The following is a 24,060-nucleotide window of genomic DNA, read 5'->3' as shown; positions in this document are numbered from 1 at the left end:
AGTCAATTGGGGCTGTGGAAGTGGAGAGGGAAGCAGACTGTGAGTCAGGTAGGGCAGTGGAGGTGGAGGGGGCGGCAACGGGCGAGTCAGGGGAGGTAGCGATGGGAGGATCCTCCATCTCCTCCTCACTACTGCTCACATTTTCGGTGATTTCTTTCATCTCTTCTTGTTTGTCTGTTTCATTCTTCATCTTGTTATGGACATATTTGCAGTATAACAACTTGGCATTCGCGAAATAACCATCATTCAAGTGAATCCAAACTTTATTATAGAAACTGGATATCTCTTCTAACTTAACGTTATTGCCGAAAACGTCATTGTCGAAGTCGTTATTGGTGAGATTCTACTGTATATATATATCTATCTATCTATCTATCTATTGCCAGACACCTCAATCCCGTTTGGGATGGCCACAAACAAATCGCCTCCAAGTCGCTCTGTCCCCCGCCATTTCACTGCCCTGCTCCCAACTCACACCCCCTTTTCTCATATACCTCTCCACCCCATCCCTCCATCTCATCCTCGGCCTCCCCCTCCCTCTTCCCCCCTCCACCTCACTCACATACACTCTCTTCGTCAGTTTTTCATCCTCAATCCTCTCCACATGGCCAAACCACCTCAGTGTGTTCCTCATAACGTTTCCTATCACATCCGCATCCACACCACAACGCTCCTTTATATCCTCATTCGTCAGCCTGTCTCTCCATGTGACTCCACAGGCTCCTCTTAAATAACTCATTTCCACTGCTCTCACTCTTGACTTGTGTCCTTCCAACAACGTCCAAGCTTCACTCCGTACGTTAGAGTTGGTATCACAATACTGTCATGTAGTAACTTTTTCACTTCCATGCTCACTTCCCTGTTTCTTATCATTGCTTTCAAAGAACCAGCAACCTTTCTTCCCTGTTGTACCCTTTCAAGCACTTCACCCTCTGTATATATATATATATATATATATATATATATATACACACAAAACACATCATGTCTTGCCACTCTATTCAATACATTATATACATACGAGTGTATATATAATAGAGAGAGAGAGAGAGCCTCTGTGGTACAGTGGTAAAGTGTGTGTTTTCGTACACTGAAGAACCAGAGTTCGCACCCTGCCAGGGAGCGTTCTTCTGGCCATGTACTCCTTGGCGGACACAAGGGGTGCTGTGGTTGAACCAGTGTCGCATACTATAAAGTATGCTTGCACCCAGTTGGCTTGTGTGGGCCGATTACACGTGGCTCACAGACTACACACACATCCAAAGCCACTACAACACTACAATTACACTTACAAGCACTTCTCACTCTACATACAATTTCTACCAGACAGCCTAAGCCACTTGATAGAGATACATTGGCTGTATCATCCCCACTTCAGTATGGATAGGCCAGTCCTGCAGTGGACACTCAAAATGGCTGATGAGATGAGATATATATATATATATATACAGTACCCACAAAAAGTATGAAGAATATCTGTGGGCCATGGCCGGTTTTGGTGTCTTCAGAATTCTGAAGTTTACCATCCAACCGACAGCTCATATTTCACTAAATTGGTGCTTGACAACTCTGTCAGATACATATCAACACCACCCACGCAATTTCCCGCCAGTGCCGTGCAGGTTGCACCAGAGAGAGGGCGACTGTACTTGGCTGTGCTGAATAATAATTCCCTCAGTTTCTTTCCCTTCCATTATTCGTTGTGCTGCTACCCACCCACGTCGTAGAATGGAGCCTAAGAACCTTACTGAGCAAGAAAAAGCTGTGATTCTTGCCCTGAAGGATGCAAACATGCCTGTCAAGGAAATCTGTCAGTGTAAAGGGAAAGGCAAGACAGCCACTTACAGCCTGATTTCTCAGGCAAAGGATTTCCTCCCAAATGAGACTCCACCTCGTAAACCTGTTCCTGGGGATCTCAGAAAGACAACAGCAACAACTGACAAGCTTATCAAGAGACAGGTACTGAAAAATCCACAATTCACTGCAAAACAATTGAAGCATGCCTACTTTGACATCCTTGGCAGTGTTGCTGAGCACACCATTCAACAACACTGCCAGAAAGAACTGGTGCTGCATCTTCATTCCCCAACTGCAAGCCTCTTCTGACTCGCAAAATGCATGCTGCTCGTCTCAGTTTTGCAAGGAAATATAGAGATTTAACTCATGAAGACTGGAGAAGGTCTTATGGAGCAATGAGTCGACTTTCCAGTGCGGTGCACAGAGGTGTGGCAAGCTGAGACGTCCGTCACACATGAATCCCCTTGACCACCAGTATGTGCAACTGACTGTCAAACACCCACCCCCAGTCATGATTTGGGGCTGCTTCAGTGGAGAGAAAGGGTGTGGAAGATTGTATGTTCTACCCAAGAACGTCACGATGACTGGAGATCGTTACATTGACGTCTTGCAAAACCATATGTTGGTTTTTTTCGATATCCATGACTGCAACTTCTTTGTGTAAGACAATGCACCATGCCACAAGGCAAAGAAAGTCACGAAATGGTTGGCAGACAAGCAGCTGAATGTTCTTGAGTGGCCTGGGAACTCTCCTGATCTGAATCCCATCGAGGAGCTGTGGTCTTGTATGAAGCTGAAACTTCAAGAAAAGGACACCTCTTCAATTCCACGCCATGTTGAAGCTATCAAGGACAACTGGGTGCACGAAATTGGTCTGGATTACTGCAGAACACTTGCTGACTCCATGCCTTGACGCATTCAAGAGGTTTTGAAGGCACGTGGTGGCCAAACAACACACTAAAATAAAGAAAATGAAAGGCATGTTATTTTTTTGGCAATTCCGTATACTATTTGCGGGTACTGTATATATATCCATCCATCCATCATCTAATCCTACGTTGCCCCATGAGGAGCGTAGGAGCCCGGGGCTAGGAAAGTTGGTCCTGGCATTTAAGATGAGAGTGACCATCCTCACTTATCCCTGAGTGGCATTACGGGAGCAATAAACCCCAACCACCCCTTGGATATAAACCATCACCGGCTCAATCCGACTGGAGCACCTTTATTACCCACTAAACCACCAGGAGCCAAAATTTGGTTATATGGTTACCACCCAGCATAACAAATGGTTTCCTAGTGTACAGGAAACTATTTGGCTTGTCACTCAGTGTAGAGTCACCCACAGGCAGAAGGAAGAGGAAAGAATGAAGGAAAGAAAGACACAAGAGAGAGTGTAAAGTCACCTGCAGGCAGAAGAAAGAGGAAAGAATGAAGGAAAGAAAGACAGAAGAGGATGGATGGAAAGAAGGATGGTATATATATATATACAGTATATATATATACAGTGCTCGACAAAAGTATTGAGCGCCCTGCGTCTCTCCTACAAAACAAACCTTTCAACTATGGAAACTGCCGGTACACGCGCACTCCTCAATTACAGGTAACAGTAAACGTTGCCTCATCAGACCACAACACTGACAACCAATGGTCCTCACCCCAGTTATGGTACTTGTTAGCAAAGGCAAGCCTACAAAGTCGCTGGTTATGTGTAAGAAGAGGCTTTCTCACAGGCCTGTGGCTTGTGTAACCAAGTTCATAGATTCTTCGAGAAACCGTGCACACTGAAACCTTGCCAAACACACCCAGGTTGCTATCTTTAATTTTCCTTGCACTCACATGAGGATTAGACTCCACTGCACGTTTTAACACATTAACAGACCTCGGGGAAGTTTTCCTAGGCCTACCAGACTGCGGTTTCTTTGTAGGAACATCACCACTATTTTCCACTCAGTAACAGGCACACCACCTTCCCACTGTCGACCGAGCAACACCAACCAAATCACTAATTTCCTTCGTGGGGTGGCCTGCCTCCTTTAGAGCAATGATCTGTGATATGATTTCACTCGACAATTCACGGGTAGGGGCCATAATAAAGTAGCAAAAGCCAAAACACTGCGGGACACTAGGTAAAAAATGGCGCAAAAAGAGAGGGAGAAGCGGCCGGGTTCCTCTCTCTCACGCAGCCCATTGGCAACTGAGGCGCCAGCCAACCAGCGCGCAGTAAGGCCTCAGGCTGCCATGACATCATGTTAGCAGCCCAAACTTCTGGCTCAATTTTTAGTCCAAAAAAAAGGATGATTCTTTTTCCGCCAAAAGTATTGCACGCCCTGACATAGGCGCTCAATACTTTTGTCAAGCACTGTATATATATATATATATATATATATATATATACATATATATATATTTACACACACACACACACACACACACACATATGAGGCGTCTCGTGGACAAGGGGCGAATGCGCCATTTTTTTTTTTTTTAGTTATGAGCGTTTAAAGTTCAGGAATTGGTGGCAGACATAGAATATTATAGAACAGCATGTTATTATATATCATTAGAATCCTCTGGAAGAGGCAAATTTATACTGCAGGAAAAAATGAAAAAAAACACACACACACACACACACACACAGTAAAACTTGCAATGGTGTTTTCTCAGCATATAGTAATTATTGTTCAATCAACTTGAAATTCATTCCTGTATTACATGTAAATGAAACTAAGATACTGTAAAATTTTCGGCCAAAAATTCCTATAATTAATATTTTTCCTATAATTATTAATTAAACATTTTCATCTCCTTATCGGCAACAGGTTGTTTTATTGTGTGCATGATAACCATTATATTGTTAATGACTGACACAATGATGTTATAATACTCACCAACTATTTACAACTCCAACCGCACACCAAGATGAAGAGGGGGGGGGGCCTAATGGTTAGTAGTTGAGGACGTCATCGGAGTGTAAACAAAGTCAGGCTTCACTCACGTGCTTGGCGGGATGACTAGCGGGGGTGCTAGCGCGCGTCTGATAGGCTGAGAGGCGGCTCTTTGACTCTGGCAGATGGAGCCGCTCGCCCATTGGCTGGGCGCGTGCCGACATTCGCCCCTACCGCTCTGAAATCACAGACCCTCCCCGCCCTCCTCCTCCCCTCCACGTGTGCAAAACAAGGGAGTTTGAACCTAGAATTCTGAACCCACATGGGTCGGAATCGGAAAACGCTCTTCACCACGAGATTTTCAGTGCTTCCATCTATCGGAAAACATACATAACTCATTTTTGATGGGGATGGCGCATTCGACCCTTGTCCACGAGACTCCTCATATATATATAAATACAGTATATATATATATATATATATATATATATATATATATATATATAAGTAATCCCTCCAATATCCGACGTAATAGAGCCATAGGCAGGTCCGGATAGTGGTCCTGTCCGGATATTGGGCCCCAGCTTATGGACTTGTACTTATGGGCCCTAACTCAGAGAAACACCTATATAACTCCCTCTGGACATGCATAGCACCTATTTAAGACCCAAATGACACCAACAAGGCACATAAAAGACTGGAAAAAATGCAAAAGGAGCATAAAATGAGTTTTTTGAGGTAGGTTCATACAATATTCAACATTCTGGTTACTGGCTCCTGGAATGGTACTTATGGACCCTAACCTAGCCTAACTCAGAAAAACACCTTCCTACTGCACATGCATAGCTCCTAACACCTGATTCACACCAATAAAGGACATTAAAGAGTGAAATGAGGTGTTGGAGGTAAGTATAGTATGGAAAAAAGTACAGTATGAAACATTCTGCCTACTTACAGCAAGTCCATGGCCATCTCGATGAATAACCGCCTCCTCTCAGACTCTGACAGTAGGAAGGATTTCCTGAAGCACTTACAGTACACTGTTCATGAAGTCTTCCACTGAACTTAATCAATCTCACTCAGAAGTCTCTTGTCTAACTTATGCTCCATTGTAACTTACTAAGTGTTGCACTCTGCACTTTAACTTTTCCCACTCTTCTAACCATTTTCTAAAGCAAAAACAAACAAGTCTATTTACGTTAAATTTAGTTCAAAAATTGTCTTTTCACTCACAACTGTAAATCCTTAACACAAAGCACTGTTTTTATCACTGCACAACACTGTAAATTCCCGTGTGGTCTAGTGGAGAAGTTCTTGCTGTTTAATCACTGTCAGGGTCCGAAAGTATCACTGGCAGGTGACCTAAGGGTGCATCACTGGGTCATGGTGATGGCGTACCCACTGCAGACGACTCTGAAGATAGACGCAAACTCACGTCGAGTGGTGATTCCACTGTGGCTGATGTGCTGGGCTGTGGCTCGGAGCATGAAGGCCTGTCTTGGGGAGGCAACGGAGTGGAGCCAGGGCTGGACAAAGCAGGGGTCACGGACCTGAAAAAACTGTCAATCGTTGATTGACGCAAGGAACGACGATTCTGACGATTGATGATGCGCTGCCTGAAATCACGCACTTCCTCCACAAGTCCCAAGGGCCCCATCTCCTTGTCGCAGTCCGGGTGTTCCAGGTAGTCGAGAACGAACTCAAGGTGTTTCCGGAGTGCGCTCAGCTTGGGGATGGCTGGAATAGTGTCATGCTGAGAGGAGTCCGCATCATCGTCGCCGTCCTCGTCGGAATCTTCAAGCTGGGTACTGACACCTGCAACTGACAATGTGATCTCGATATCAGACAATGTCTGATACCCAGGACCACCCTCGTCATCATCCAACCACTCACGCACATCGTCCACATCAACGACATCACCATGTGTACGTAGACGTGCATGGAAGTCATCCACATCAAAACCTAGGAAATCGTACTCCACATCCGTTCTGCGAAGCAGACGAGACCAACCATTTTCTAGAGTCTTGACAGGGACTTCCTTCCATGCACTGGCCCAGATGTAAATGGCAGACTTGATGTTGTAGCAGCAAAGGTTTTCCAAAGTCTGCTGACCTCGCGTGTCCCGTCCCTACCTGCGCTCGTCCTCGTCCTCAAGAACAACCATCACCTCATCCAGGAACTTCCTTCGGTATAGGCGCTTTGTTCCCAAGATCACTCCTTGGTTCATTGGTTGGATGAGAGCAGTTGTATTAGGTGGCAGAAACATGAACCTAATCCACCCATTCTCAGCCACCAGCTCCTTGTCACACGGGTGGGCAGGTGCACTGTCGAGGAGAAGGAGGGCCTTTACCTGGTTGTGAGGGATTACCAGTGTCTTCATCTGGTAATGTACGACCTACTTGACGAAGTGACGGTGGAACCAGTCTTTGAAGATCTGGGCTGTAAACCATGCCTTCAAAGAATGGTACCAGACGACAGGAAGGACATCCATCACCCCACGAAGGCATCGAGGCTGCTTTGCACGGCCAACAATAACGGGCTTGAACCGGTGCATGCCGTTAGCATTGGCACAACACAAAGCAGGTATCCATTGCTTGGAGAGCTTGCGGCCAGGTACACTCTTCTCTGTCTCCTCGGCTAGAGTGTTCGTTGGCAAAGAGCGATAGAATAAACCAGTTTCGTCAGCATTGTAGACTTGACTGAGAGTGAGGCCCTCCCTGTCGATCAAGCCCTTCACCTTGTGCCGAAACTCGACAACTCCATCCTCGTTAGCGTCCAAAGCTTCGCCATGAGCTTTACGGTTGGTAAGGCCATGCCGTAACTTGAATGTGAAGAGCGGATGCCTTGAAGTCTAGGGTGTCGTGAAGCCTGGTGAACTTCTCAGCAGCAGCCTTCAGCTCCGTACCATGTACCATCACACCAGCAGCACATTGCTGTCGATACCAAATCAACGTGGAGCGGTCAACTTCAGCAAACTTGGGAGTAAACATCACCTTCCTCTCCACATTGCGTTTGCTTCTCGACGAGAAGTCAGCCGTGCACTGCATGAGTTTGTCTCAGGATCTCTTGATATCAAACAAAGTAGATCGAGCCAGGTTGAACTTGCGGAGGATGCGGGAAGAAGACCACCCCGCATCTACTTTCTCCAATATCTCCCATTTCTTCTCCAGAGTCAACACCACTCTCTTCCTCTTCTCAGGTAGTGGGGCAATCATCAAACACTCTAATAAGAGGCACGAGAGCAGCATGAGTGCCTGCAGCAGGTAAGGAACCACCACAAAAGTGAGCACGTGGGAAGCCAATACGACGAGCGTGCACTCGCGGCGAGAGACAGGCAAAAACTGGGAAGAATGCAGGGGCGCCCTATCGGATGTCAGAGGAATGACGCGCCACAACAAAGCTGTCCCGCGCCGTGTGCGGAAAGTTCAAATTACGGGCGGGAAAAATTTGTTTTTATTTTCTAATTTTTTGCAGTTTTTGGACCATTTGGGGAATATTGGATCCTGGGACGATTATGTCCGGTTAGTGGGGATGTTCGGATATTGGGCGTTCGGATATTAGAGGGATTACTGTATATATATTAGTGGTGCGTGGGGGCGCTCACCATCCACTCACTCAATGTAGTGCTGCTGTTGGGTGTCTGCTCTTTCCTTTCCTCCATCCCTCTTTCCTTCCATCTTCTTCTGTCTTTCTTTCCTTCATTCTTTCCTTTGTCCTTCTGCCTACGGGTGACTTTACATTCCCTCTTCTGTCTTTCTTTCCTTCATTCTTTCCTCTTCCTTCTGCCTGTGGGTGACTCTACACTGAGTGACAAGCCAAATGGTTTCCTGAACACCAGGAAACCATTTACTACATTGGGTGGCAACTATATACCCAAATTTTGGCACCTGGTGTTTTAGTGGGTAATTATTGCACTCCAATCGGATTTGAGCCAGTGAAGGTTTATATCCAAGGGGTGGTTGGGGTTGATTGCTCATGTAATGCCACTCAGGGATGAGTGAGGGTGGTCACTCTCATCTTAAATGTCGGGACTAACTGCCTAGTCCCAGGCTCCTACACTCCTCATGAGGCAATGTAGGATTCAATGATGGATGGATGGATATATATATATATATATATATATATATATATATATATATATATATATATATATATATATATATATATATATATATATATATATATATATATATATATATATATATACAGGATATATATATCAGAGAAAGATAGATTTTGGGATGATCACGTGTAGTGGGTGGTATGCGGGATGATGAGATAGTGATTTTGGGAGGGGACTTAAATGGTCATGTACAGTAGGTGAAGCAGCACAAGGTTATGAAGGACTGCATGGGGGATGTGCGTATGGTCTAAGGAATGCAGAAGGGGAAAGGATACTTGAGTTTGGGGAGGCAACGGACATGATTGTGTGCAACACATATTTTAGGAAAAGAGACAGTAGGTTAATTACGTATGAGTCTGGGGGAAATAGCAGTCAGATAGATTATTTTCTGGTTAGGAGGGCCGATAGGAGGTTAGTGAGGGATGTTAAAGTTATAGGAAGTGAGGAGTGTGTGCAGCAGCACAAACTATATATTGATTTGTGATATGGTGCTTAAAGAACAAGTGATGAAAAAGAGGACTTATGTACCTACGAGGAAAATATGGAAGCTGAAAAACCAAGTAGTAAGGGATGCCTTCTATAGCGAGTTGAGGAGAGTGGTGGCTGAACAGGGAGCTGTAGACAGAGGTGTTAATGAACAGTACAGAGCCCTCAAGAACAATTTCTTGAGAGTTACTGATGTAACATGCAGCTGGACAAGAGGACCACCAAGACATTAAGTAACTTGGCGGTGGGATGAGGGTGTAGAAGCTGCAATTAAGGAGAAAAGAAGGCTTTTCCGGGAATGGAAGAAGGTTGGTAGCAAAGAGGAATATTTGGCTGCTAATCGTAGGGCTAGAAGAGAGTTATACAGGGCAGAGTCTGAGTCACAGAAACAATTACTTGATAACCTAAATCATGGGGAAAGGAAAAATAAATTTAGGGTGGCAGGTCAGGTGAAGAGGGATAATCGGGATATTATAGGTGAGCAGTGTGTGAAGAATGATGAAGGAAGGGTAGTGGTGAACAGTGAGGATATTAAAGATGCATGGAGGATGCATTATAACCGGTTGTTCAATGATGAGTCTGACTGGGACAGGGAAGGTTTGGAGCCAGCAGATCCAGTGTCTGGCCCTTGGCCTTTGATTGATACTGCTACTGTGAGTGAGGCAATAGGCAGGATGAGCATGGGGAAGGCAGCAGGTGTGTCTGGGTTGACTGCCGAAATGTTGATGGCCTCAGGCGATATAGGGGTGAGTTTAGTCACTGACCTGATAAATAGGATTATTTATGAGTGTGTTGTCCCAGATGATTGGCTGAAGAGTGTAATTGTAAATGTGTATAAAGGGAAGGGTGATGCCCTGGAAAGAGGAAATTATAGAGGTATAAAGCTTTTAGATCAGATAATGAAGGTAATGGAGAAAGTTTTAGAAGGTATGATTAGAGAAAGAGTGAATATTGATGAGATGCAGTTTGGGTTTATGCCAGGTAGGGGGACCACTGATGCCATATTCATTGTTCGACAGCTTCAGGAAAAATATATTGGTAGGAGAAGGGATCTCTATTTTGTTTTTGTTGATTTGGAAAAGGCCTTTGACAGAGTCCCTAGAGACGTGGTGAAGTGGGCAATGAGAAAGCTTGGCTTGGAGGAGTGGCTAGTTAGGATGGTTATGGCCATGTATGTGGGTGCTCACACCCAGGTGAGAGTGAATGGAGATTTGAGTGATGAGTTTTCCGTGAATGTTGGTGTGCATCATGGGTCAGTCTTGAGTCTCATGTTGTTTATCATGGTACTTGAAGCCCTTTCACGTGACTTTAGAAACAGACTCCCGTGGGAGTTGTTGTATGCTGATGATTTGGTGTTGATTGCAGAGAATGAAAGGGAGGCGGACGAAAGGTTTAGGAAGTGGAGAGATGGTATGGGGCAAAAGGGTTTAAGGGTAAATGCAGATAAAACAAAAGTGATGATATCTAGGGTTGGTGGCGGTGCTGTCAAAGACGAGGGAGAGTGGCCATGTGCAGTTTGCCACAAGGGCGTGGGAAGTAATTCCATCTTGTGAAGTGTGTGATAAATGGGTGCACAAGAGATGTAGTGATATCAGAGGTAGACTGCGAGATAATGCTGATTTTATGTGTACGGCGTGCCGAGGTGAGCAGGTGGAGATTGTCAGGCGTGAAAGGATTAAACTTGCTGGTGAATCTCTTGAGTGTGTGGAAGAGTTTTGTTATTTGGGAGACATGTTGTGTGCTGGAGGTGGGGCTGGAGCTAGCTCTGTGGCTAGGGTGAGAAGTGGTTGGAAGAAGTTCAGGGAGCTCTTCCCTCTCCTGACATTGAGAGGGCTCTCCCTACATGCTAAGGGGTCTTTGTATGCAGCATGTGTTAGGAGTGTAATGCTGTATGGCAGTGAGACCTGGGCAGTGAAGGAGGAAGATATTCGCCGGCTCAGACGTACAGAAATGACAATGATTAGGTGGATGTGCAGTGCGTCCCTGCGTCCAAGGCCTGGAGGGGCTAGGTTTACAATGGAAGAGTTGAGAGGTAGGATGGGACTGGAGTGTATTGGTGTTGTGATGAGGAGAGGTAGATTGAGGTGGTTTGGACATGTGGAGAGGATGGGGGATGATAATTGGGTGAGGAAGGTGAGAAGTGTTAATACTGGGGGTGGGGTTATGAGGGGTAGACCGAGAAAGACATGGGACGAGGTCATTAAGTGTGACCTTAGGGTTAAGGGACTGAACAGGGAGGCTGCAATGGATCGTGCAGTGTGGCGAGCCGCCATTAGGTGACCAAGGTCGACACATGCAAGCATGTTGGAGCCTTTAAAAATGAAAACAAAAACGATATATATATATATATATATATATAAATATATACAGTACATCCTCCTAGTATGCGCCTATATGGGCGGCAGAGGACGTCGTGTACTAGGAATTCACGTACTGTGAAAACATAAACTTATGGGAAAAATTACATATGGGCGGCACCCCTCTTTATGGGCAACACTTGAGACGTCTTTCAGACCTAAGTATTGTACTATACAGGGAAACTATCTAAGAAATATTACCTAAGATAAAGTAAACCTACAAGATCATGGCTGTATTAGGTAAATCATTGGTGGTAAGTGGTGGCGATCATCATCTACTCACTTGATGTAGTGCTGCCTACTTCTTCCTTAGCCTTTATCATTCTTTTTCTGTGCCTGCCCTCCTCTCATCCTATTTCTCCCATCTTTCATGTCACTTCTTATTGCTCTTCTTTCATTTACAGGTGGCTTTACATTAAGTGACAAGCCAAATGGTTTCCTGTAAGCCAAGAAACCATTTACAATGCTGGATGGTAACCATATAACCAACCCATATGTGCTCCCTATGTGTCAACAAGGGAGTTGGTTGAGGACTAGTGCCCCTCCCCATAAAACCAATAACTCAAAGTCAAATGGCCACCCCTTACAGGATTATGGCGTCTGGTAATAGATAGATAGATAGACAGACCTTTACCTGTTATCGCTTCTTGCGGAGGCAATGTCGTGTACTCGGGGTAACCCCGGATTTGGGTCACTCTTCACTGCCTGTCTCGCTTACAAGGAGTTCATGTACTAAAAAAAAAGAAAAAAAAAAGAAAGAAAGAAAAAGAAAAAAAGCGTACTGTGGGGATGTACTATATATATATATATATATATATATATATATATATATATATATATATATATATGGTAGGTGGTGGCGACCATCATCCACTCACTTGATGTAGTGCTGCCTACTTCTTCCTTATCCTTTATCATTCTTTTTCTGTGCCTGCCCTCCTCTCTTCCTATATCTCCCATCTTTCCTGTCACTTCTTATTGCTCTCCTTTCCTTTACAGGTGGCATTACATTGAGTGACAAGCCAAATGGTTTCCTGTAAGCCAAGAAACCATTTACAACGCTGGGTGGTAACCATATAACCAACCCATATGTGCTCCCTACGTGCCAAGAAGTGGGTTGGTGAAGGGTTAGCGCCCCTCCCCATAAAACCAATAACTCAAAGTCAAATGGCCACCCCTTCAGGGATTATGGTGTCTGGCAATAGATAGATAGATAGGTAGAACTTGTCTTTCCATTTGGTATTGTATGACACCACAGTGGCATCTTCAAAAAATATATATACAGCAGAAGTCCGATATAACAATGCTCAATATAACGGAAGCGAGAAAAAGAGGAATAATTTTTTCTGGTATTTATTTGCCTTTTTCAAAGGAAAATTTCCTTCAGCACTAGTATAATTCTGCTCCCAAAACCACTGACTTACCAGAAAAAGTTCAGTAAAGGAAGCGCATCCGAGAGCCAATACTGGAATAACTCTCCTCGTCGGCATGCATAATTATTTAAGTGGGGGTATTAGCTCGTACAATCCCGACATCGACATGGTGCCGACAGTAAAAAAAAAGTCTCACTTAATCCCACTGACGTGATGGTGCTGACAGCAAAATTCAAGCCCTGTAGCATCTCAAATTGCTTCAGTCTAGCTAATTTTTTGCTAAGGAGTACCTTACCATATTGGGAACACTGTGCCCAAGCACTTGTAGCACTGAGTTTGGTTCTGGGTGAGTGGGTAACATCAGTTGGCCACCATCTGTCATAGCGTCAGGATGTTGCGAAAAAGTGTCTGGGATTGGGTGTGTATAAAATTGCAAAAATGCCTGGGATGGTATGGGTTAATTATGGGTTCAGACTGCTGTGTGTAACATTGATAGTTAGCCTAGTCTGCTAGGTTTGGATGCACACTGTCTGGAACTTGGCTCGACAGCTGCCTTCAAGGATTTTGCAGAAAGTACTTCTAAATACCAGAAAAGTTTCCCTTATATTGAGCCTTGGTTATGAAACTCGATTTGGCAGAAAATTTGAGATAAGGGAATAGGGGTTGGCTGAATTAGTCCATCAAATCAGGCTTCTACTGAATATATATATACAGGTTTAGTTACAGCTGCTAAAGTTTACTGAGGTCTTGGATAGGAAATAATATGGTAACAAGTAAGAGTCAATATCACACTATCTCCAGGCTGAGGCCATGGCACCTACAAAGTAAAAAATTTCAACAAGCCCATGCTTCTGAGTGTGTTTATAAAACTGCATGGGATACCATATAGTACAATACAGCCAGACATCTGGACTGGGAAGAGTAAAAGAATGAAAGCAAATTTGAGACATATTAAACTAACAAACCTAACTCATATCTATGGCAAGAAATATTAAAAACTGTAATGGGCTTGCTATTTTTACAAAAGGAGACACATAATATGGCTGAGCTACAAAACATTAAGGAATCAAAGTTAAGACAGGGAGAAAACCCAAAAGCAAGTATCGCATTGCAAAAAACAAGATTGATAACAAAGAATGAAATGCTGGGCAAGCAATGAGAAAAAGCTCACATCATCACTGTCAACCCTTATTCCAACTCAAGCTATGGGGTGAGGTATGTTACAAAAACAGAAAGAGAAAACACAAACGTAGAACTATCACACAACATGCTCAGTGGATTAGGCCACAAAATCATTCACACATCATCCAAACCTCCAAAATTTGGTCTCTACTTAACAAGTAACACCCTTCTCCATAATAAATGCAAATTAGAAAATGTTGAATCTCAAGGACAGAGAGCTGAAGAACAAAATACACAACATACCAGAGACAAAACAAACAATATACAGTAACACATAACAAATATATGAGACATGTATAAGAAACAATAATATACTGTTATAAGGAAACTAGCAAAGAAAGAAGCTATTCTTAAGTGAAAAGCCAAAAAGGGACAATGCAGTCATGTGCAAAATAAAATGTGCAATGTGAACAAGTTAGCTGATAATAAAAAAAATACTGTACTTTGCATGGAGATGGTCTATTAAGTGTTTCAAGGTTATTTACTGTCTAATCCCTTTGTTGTAATAAAATGGCAGTCATAAGGAGCACCAGAAAGAGGTAAGGATTGCAAATCTGTAATCAAATTATTAATAAAGATGAATACAAATGAAAAAAGGATAAATTATGACACAAAAAGTATGGTCTTGCAACTCCAGTGATTACAAAATGAGTACTTGTAGAAGATACAAAGTGTTATAAGGAAGGGTATAGGAAAATGCTGCTGCTGCTGTTGTTGTTGTGGGTCCAAGCTCATCTGGACATGACCCCAATGGACTGCATGAAACTGGCCACTTCAGCCAGGTAATGCCTGATACCACTTGTTGAGGCAACATGAAAGGACAGTCTGAGTAGTGAAAGTTAGGCAAGGTACAGTAGTATATTGTGGTGTGAGGCAGTTTCATTACAGTGATAGCACAGTGAGCTGCTTGTGACCTGTATTTGGCAATACATTACGATGAGGGCATATTGGATTGTTTGAGTTATAATTTCTGCTAGTATGGAAGCTGGGAAGGTAATGGTTACATCTTGGTCTAATTAGATGCATTCATGTCCTATGAAGGGTAATTTCTGTGGGATGAATATCTGGTAAGGGCTGTGAAAGATGTTATCCTGGAGCAATAAAACAGCAATAATATAAAGTACTACTACACTGTTTACTCTGGTGTAAAAACTGTCATCTCTCCATCTAGAATGTTGTGCTGTGAGAGGAGGGTAACACAAGAATATGGTGCTAGTCATGCAGCAGTGCTTTGGGAAGAATGTAATGCCAGAGTATTGTCTTATTCCATCATTAAGCTGCAAGAAATAGACTGCAACAGGAAGAAAATTCCTCCCAAGTTAAAGTGCTTGAACTATAGAAAGTCAGAATCACTACTGTATCTGTTAAAATTATAAATAAGAAGGGAGCAATTCAGGAAGGGTTGCCACAGAACAACTCCTGAGAGAGACAGAGTAGAAGTGTTGTGCTTTCAAAATGAGTACAGCTGGTCCTTGTTATTTATTGGTGATGTGTTACAAAATACCACACCTATCTCTGTTTATTTGGTGCTCTAAATTAGGGAATCTGACAGATCAGCTTTCAACTGATCAATGCAATATTACACAGCAATATTTCTGTTACTTACAAATGAACAGGTGTTGGTGAGGGTTCTCTTCATGTGGTAACATCAAGATTATTAACATCCTTCAACTTCCTCCCTATCACCTGAAAGGTACATGGTGGAATACAGGAGATGGGCAACTTCAGCCAACAGACCACTGAGCTCATTTTCAGATGAGCTACGGCCCATGACAACAACAATAACAATGACAACAACAACTGAAAAAATTACACACACACACACACACACACACACACAGCAGGTCTGTTAAATAAGAAACTGAATATTTTAAACAGCATGCCAATGAACTGGCATAGCATGATCATGATGGGAACACTGTGTAGTGGCAACTTTGAGGTTTAGTCTAACACTATCTGCATCTCGCCATATCGCTTGATCAATGAGGTACATGCAGTTGAGTCAACATGTGTTTATTTGCACTTGGGAAATTTTCTTCTGTCTCTTCTTTCACCTGAAATCAGCAACCTTCCCAGGTGGATTTCAACTTTGGGTGCAAGAAAATGTCTGCAGGGGCCCAATCCAGAGTGTAGGGCAGCTGGGGGATGATAGTCATCTCGTGCTTAGCCAGAATGTCATAGATAAGGAGCAATGCACGAGCAGGTGCATTGTCATGGTGCACATCCAGGTTTTGTTAGTCCACACCTCAGGACTCTTCCTTCTACCTCCCTCCCTCAAATGCTTCAGGATGTCCAAGTAAAACTTTATTGTCTGACCACATGGAACAAACTCATGATAAACAATGCTCTTCCAATAAAAACAAAAGACGATCAACATCACCTTCACATCTTAGCGACTCCTGACAGGCTTTTCTCGGTCACGGAGGCGAGGTTTCAACTCACTGCGATGACTGCCTTTTTGTCTTGGCATTGTAGCTGAGTATGTGAAGGAGCGTTGTGATGTGGATGTGATAGGAAGCATCAGGAGAAACACACTGAGGTGGTTTGGCCATATGGCGAGGATGGTGAGTGAAGACTGATGAGGACAGTGTATGTGAGTGAGGTGGAGGGGGGGAGAGGGAGGAGGAGACAAAGGATGAGATGGAGGGATGGAGTGGAGTGATATATGAGAGAGGGGGGTGTGAGCTGGGAGCAGGGCAGTGAAATGGCGAGGGACAGGGCGACATGGAGGTGATTTGTTTGTGGCCACCCCTTACAGGATTAGGGTGTCTGGCTATAGATAGATATATAGGTACTGTAGCTGTACACCCAAGTAAACGCTTTTCCCAATTCGAAAAACAATTTCACGAAAACACGTTGCTCTTCACAGTCCTTCACTGTTCAACTTGCAACAAGCTGCCAAGTGCACTAAACAAACATTCACTCGTGCGTATATCTTGATGACTAAGTGACACGGTGCGATATAGCTAGCTTTAAACTACAGATCAAACTCGTCACTACACAGCGCTACTGACACAGTCACGCTATGCCAGCTCGTTGGCGAGTTATTGAAAAAGTTCAGTTTCTTTTTGGACAAACCTCATATAAAAAACAACCATGGGAATGTGTTAAGGGGGTATTATGAGTGCAGTCCTGTCAACAGGGATAAGGAATTGAGTCATCGGGTATTATGGGGATGGTACGGGCTTAGCTTCCTGGTGGCAGCAGGAGTGTTAGGTGTCTGGGTCAATATACATGACTCCACAGATTGCCGCAAACCCGAGGATGATGAACAGCAGCTTCAGCAGCCGGTTTTCCCCATTGTTCATCTCATGTGGCAGGACCTGATGGAAAGAGGAGCTACAGTTATTCCATCAAACACAGTATTGTAAATCATTCAAAAATCTTAGGAATACCATGGAGTAGACTGTAGCACCAGTCGAGCAAGGCGGTACTTCCAAGGTGGGTGGAAAGCTGATGACAGGGAGAACTGGAGCTCCCATTTCATCTGCCCTCGGGACTAGCTTCTTACCATTCCCCTTTGTTGAATTTTTTCAGTGTTTCAGCAACACAAAAAATGGGTCAGAATGCTCTCCAGTACAAGTTCCTCAAACTGTCAACACCAAACTCTATGCACATTACACTCTACACTTCCTATTCAAAATTTTACTGAAAATGACATCATATGGCCAAGCTTTGGAGCCCCCACCCAAGGGGGGGGGAAGCCATTAAAGCCCCCACCATCTTCCCAGGTGACAACCAAACAAGATACCTGGAACCTCTATTTGATTCACTTCTTCTTTTCTGCGACATTTGCAGCCTTTCCTCTAACTTTCTCTCTGTTGAGCACCACCTCTCCTCCTCTAAACCTCACCTTCTCTTCCTAACTGAGACTCAACTGTCTGAGACAACTGACAGCAAACTCTTCTCAGTATCCTCCTACTTTCTCTATACTCATTTCAAAGCCAAAGGTGGCTGTTGCGTACATGTAGGCAAAAACATATCTTGCTCTCGTGTTCCTGACCTTCAATCTTCTGAATTCTCTACTCTCTGGCTTCAGCTTTCCTGTCATTCTCTGACTAAATACATCCGTGCTGTTTACTTATCCCCTAATTCTACTGACAATGAAAAATTCTTTGACTATCTTACTTCTAAGATGGAACACATCCTATTAACTTCTCCTTTCTCTGAAATATCCATTCTAGGAGACTTCAATGTTCACCACCACCATTGGCTCTCCTCTCCATTTACTGATCCACCCGATGAACAGGCCTTCATCTTTCTGTCCTTAATGACCTAAAGCAGCATGTACTGCAACCTACCAATATCCCTAACCACCTTGGAGAGAGTTTCAACATACATGACCTTTTCCTCACAACTAATCCTTCTGCTTATGCTTTTAATCTTTCCTCTCCATTGGGCTTCTCCGATCACAACCCTATCACCTTAACACGTCCTATCACTCCAGTAAGGTCTGTGAACCCTCCCATGGAGCATCAGTTGTGGCACTTTGGAGCTGCTGATTGGGAGGCCCTCAGGCAGTACTCCTTTGATTTTCCCTGGAATGATTATTGCTTCTGTGGCTGAGAGCCATCTGAGTGAGCCCTGCACATTATGGAGGTTATTCTCTCGGGCATGGAAGCATACACTCCTTTCTCACATCCTCTGACTAATGCAAGAAGACCTTTGTTTAATCACGCTTGTTCCAGTGCTGTCCACAACAAGGAGAAGACCTATGAAAAATATCAGAGCCAAACCACCCCCGAATCTCATCTCTTTTATGTTTCTGCCCGGAATCTTGCTAAGTCTGTTCTTCGCCCTGCTGAAAATAATTTCATTCGTACTAAATGTTCTGAACTCTCCACCTCGAATTCTTCCTGTTCCTTCTGGCACCTTGCCAAAAACCTTTCAAACAACTTTACCTCACCTTCCTTCCCTCCTCTTTTCCATTAGGATGGATCTGTAGCTATTTCTTCTACTGATAAAGAAGAACTCTTTGCCCAGACTTTCTCCCCCAATTCCACCTTAGACAATTTTTTTTTTTTTTTTTTTTTTTTTTTAAAGGTGTCCGACTCTGGACATAGGCTTCACAGCCTGCTTTCAAGGCCCAGTAGTCCTCCCACATACCTACATCAATTCCCCCTTCTGACTTAATCATGACTGATATTAAGTTTGCTTCAACTGGCTTATTTTCTGCTACCACTGGCCTCAATACTAACAAGGCATATGGGCCTGATGGGGTCCCTCCTGGTGTCCTCAAGAAATGTGTGTCTGTGCTTACATCCTGCTTAGGTAAACTCTTTCGCCTTTGTCCATCAACTTGTACCTTTCCTTCTTGCTGGAAGATTGCTCTCATTCAGCCTATCCCAAAGATGGATGACCATTCCCATCCCCCTAACTATCACCCAATTGCTTTAACATCCTGTGTTTCAAAAGTTATTGGGTCTATTTTTGAAAAAAAAAAAAAAAAAAAAAAAAAAAAAAAAAAAATATATATATATATATATATATATATATATATATATATATATATATATATATATATCATCTTTCCCATAACAAGCTTCTTTCTGACTGTCAGTATGGGAGGGACGCTCCACTGGCAATCTTCTCACCTACCTTTCAGACTCCTGATCCTCCTCCTTTTGGGACTCTAGTGAAAGCTTTGCCATTGCACTTGGCATCTCAAAGGCTTTTTACCGAGTCTGGCATAAATCTTTAATTTCCAAACTGCCCTCTTAAGGTTTCTATTCTTCTACCTCTGCCTTTACCTATAACTTCCTTTCTGGTCATTCTACAGTTGCTGTTGTAGACAGCCAATGTTCTTCTCCAAGAGCTATCAACAGTGGTGTTCCTCAGGGCTCTGTCCTATCACCAACTCTCTTCCTTTTATTCATCATTGACCTACTAAGCTGTACATCTAACCCTATCCTCTCATACACTGAAGACTCCACCCTCCACCTTTCTATTCGCTTCCCGCAGCATCCATCTCGGCAGTTACTTCAACAAACAAAAGATGAGGCTACGGCACAACTAATGTCTGACTTGGCTCATGTCTCTGATTGGAGTAAAGTAATCTTGCTGCTTTCAATGCATCAAAAACTCAGTTCCTACATCTATCAACCTGAGAGAATCTTCCACAGGAGTACCCTCTGATTTTTAACAATATCCAGCGCAATCCTGCATCATCTTGAAACATACGTGGGGTTTCATTCTCTCTGCATTTATCTTGGAAAGAACACATTACTTCTCTTGTAAAATCTGCTTCCAAGAGATTGGGTATGCTAAGCTGACTCCGTGCCTTCTTTACTCCTGTACAAATGTTGACTTTATACACAGGTTATATTTGCCCCTGTGCAGAGTACAACTCTCACATGTGGGGATTGGGGAGGCTCCCCAGTCCCCACATATATACAGCTCTTCTCAAAAAGGCAGAACCAAAGGCTTTTTGTCTCATTAACTCTCCTCCTCCTACTGGCTCCCTTCAATCTCCATCTCTTCTTCACACTGTTGCATCTTTATCTCCTTTCTATTGCTACTTCAATGGTCACTGCTCCTCTGAACTGTCTACTTGCATCCCTTCACCACTATGGCGGGCGGATAACATCCATCTGGCAACAAACTCTCATCCCTTTCCTGTCCAACTCTCTTAATACAAAAGTTAACAGTTACTCCAGTCCTTCATGTATGCAACACATCAACTCTGAAACTGTCTCCCTCTTTCTGTATTTCCTACTGCCAATTATCTCCAGTATGCAGTGTGTCCAGGCATCTCAAAATGAATGAATCTTGAATTTGGCTCTCTCTTGACTTGTCTTCGTTTTTTTATTGGAGGGAACAATTTGCAGGCTCCTGGCCTTTGGTTGCTTTTTCCTTGTCCTAAAAAAAAAAAAAAAAATTAATCCATTCAGTGAAATCAATAAAAATTACTCAATTAATCATTTAACTCTTAGCCAGCAGCAGCAGTTACTGAGAAGCACCTTAAAAAAAAAAAAAAAAAAAAAAAAAAAAAAAAAAAAAGTTTTTATATAGATCACCCCAACCACAGGTATGGAACGTACATATCATTACATCGTATTATGTAAGGTTTTAATAAACTCTATATACAGGCTTTACAGCATATAAGGTTATAACATACAGCTTCCGCAAACTGACTTAGGATCTCCAGATATTAAAAAACACAGAAATCATAGTATATCACAATGTTTGTTCATGAAATCCCATTCATTAATACGAAATCATGTTTCCCTTGTTTTTCAGGGCCAGTTGGATGCATTTTGGCATGGAATCATTTAGATCTCTAAAGTAATCTAAGGACATTTCTTTGTACCAAACATTTGTCAGTTCAGTCTTGAGGTTGTTCAGAATGGGTGCCTTCTTCTCTGCCATGATTTTCTTCATCTTTGCCCAGCAGCTTTCTATCGGATTTAGATCCGGACTGTTGCCAGGCCAGTCGAGGACCTCAATCCGATTATCCTGAAGCCATTTTGTCACCTTTCTTGTCTTGTGACATGGAGCTGAATCATGCACGAAAAAGTCGCACATGAATAGCAAAAAAAGTTTAACAAATGATCTTTCAGAACTTGAATGTACCAGCCACCATTCATCATCAAGTTCTTAGGAGGAAAGTAGAGACCTTCCCTTCCCATTTCACCTAAGAAACACCCCCATACCATTGCTGATTGTGGATGCTTAACATTCGGCACCATGTAAGTAGGGTCATATCAACCAAAGGAGGCAGGGCGACAAACCTTGGCAGAACGCACCTGGAACACTTGAAATGTGCTTTCTTCGGAAAACATAACTTTTCTCCACTCATCCGATGTCCAGTGTGCATACTTCTTGGCAAAATGAATGTGCTGCTTCTTCATGCGGTCAGTGAGAAGCGATTTATTGGCTGCGGTGCGGCTTGGCAAATCCAGCTCCCTCTGCAAGCAGTGTTGGATAGTTCAAATTGAGACGTCTTGTAACAGCTGGGGATGCATTCTCTTCAATTCTGCTGTTGTTAGTCGAGGATTCTTGATTACTTCCCTCTTCAGAAGCGTATCTGTACCTCTGGAAGTCGTCCTCCTCTTTCCACCCCCATGCTTATGCTCTGGTAGGATATCAGGCGGCAGGCCGCGCACTACAGCAAGAATCTTCATGACGGTCGACTTTGCGCGTCTAGTACGTTCACAAATCGTGCTGATAGGGACATTATCCAGCCTCCATGCAATGATATGAACCCTCTCATCCCAGGCATGACAACTCGACTCTAGGGAAATAACAGGGAAGACAGTAATGCATACAATAAAAGAGGGAGGTGCAAGCTCGGAGCAACGGGAACATATACTCCCACTCTTGCTTCTGGGCAAGCACTGATGTGCTGAGTGTTTCACAACCTCCTGCCAACACCAGAGGAGTTGCCAGTTACTTCTTGCCCAAAAAATTCATTTGTTAGAGGTGGAAACACTAAGCAAAGGCAGACAACTCTCCCAGAGCAATTCTGTGTATAGGTCCTAAGTCAATTTGCTGTGGGTGTAATGTATACAGTATATAGACTCCACAGCAATGTGGAACAGTTGCTATATTTCATTAACATAGCAAAAGGATGTTGCAGTATCTGGCTGGTGGAGTGGTATGAGTAGGTTGTAGGCTTCTTTACTATGCCTAGTAAAAGGACCAAACCAAAAAGGTATACATCTCCTCACCATTAGTTTCTTTCCACATCAGACCTCTAGTCTTTCTCATCATTTTCCTCTTCCTTCTCTTTTCTCCATAAACCTTGGCAGCTTATTTGTTTGTTTCTCTCACTATATAAATTATATCTCTGTCTACAAAAGATATAATAATCTGCAGTGGATCCTGTGGATTTTGCAAAACTTCTTTGACCCATGTCTCCAGCAAATAGCAATCATTCTCTGCTAACTGGAGACTGACTCAACCACCCAACTGGAGCACTGTCATCACTGACATAAACATCAGAACTTGACAGATTATCACCTGGCTCCTCTCCAATCTCAAGCTGTGATTCATCACTACTATCAGTGTCATCACCACCACTATCTGATGTAAAATCACAGCTAATATCATCAATGAAAACATCATCCAAATCCTGATCTAGAATACATTGGATCTCATCATCACTAATGTTCTTCCTAATGTGGGACATGCTTATGTCTACAATATCCAAATATCAAAATAAAATCAGAAATTGAGGTCTAAAGGAGAAACAAAGGAGGTTGTGTCCCCTCCAAGAGCTGGGAACAGACTGATTGAGTCACTAAGTGAACAACCTTATCCAAGCCACCTGCAACCCGTATGTTGCCAGTTAGGGATATTTGAAGCTCTGGGGTGCTTACACACTGCCGACTTTATATAGTCTCTGCTAGGATTTACTGGGGACGATTTTTGGAGATGTGTCTATGTATGGTCTCCCCACAATTTTTCAGTAAATTCTGTACAGTCTATATATAGTTCCACTGCTGGCTAAGGGTTAATATGATAAAATCACCCAGCTCCATTTTGCTCTCTTAAAGGTGAATATTTACAAGTCTAGGCTACCACTGTCCAGAACACTTAAGGGTAGGTGGGTGGTCCACATTCCTACGAGGCAGGGCAGACTTATCCAAAGTCTCACCAAGGCAGGCTGTGACACTACACCATGCTGAACAAATTATGCATATCTCAAGCACTGCACAAAATGCCTGACTATAATTATCAAACAACTTTTTGTTGTTTCCCAAAACATTCAAGATGGATCAAACATGCAAAATTTATATTCAACCTTCCATGTAACCACTGCACTAGGAACTCTGTGTTTGTATGGTACAGTCAAGTCCCAATATTCGGGGGATTATGAACACCCGAGGAAAGTTCCGCGTTATACACTCTTTCAC

At 43.3% G+C, this 24,060-nt stretch overlaps 1 protein-coding gene across 1 annotated transcript in view; it reads right to left on the bottom strand.

Annotated features, from left to right (window-relative positions):
* Positions 1-24,060, bottom strand: part of LOC145403817 (zinc transporter ZIP1-like) — a 131,142-nt gene that overhangs the window by 13,427 nt on the left and 93,655 nt on the right. Inside the window, exon 7 of the mRNA XM_080275496.1 lies at positions 17,462-17,526. Coding sequence (XP_080131622.1) covers positions 17,462-17,526 — 65 coding nt within the window. The remainder of the gene's footprint in view (positions 1-17,461; positions 17,527-24,060) is intronic.

Source organism: Coenobita brevimanus, chromosome 61, assembly GCF_032717465.1.
Source record: "Coenobita brevimanus isolate Jiangsu-jjx chromosome 61, ASM3271746v2, whole genome shotgun sequence".
In the NCBI taxonomy this organism is placed as follows: Eukaryota; Metazoa; Arthropoda; class Malacostraca; order Decapoda; family Coenobitidae; genus Coenobita; species Coenobita brevimanus.
This window is presented reverse-complemented; position numbering and strand designations above follow the sequence as displayed.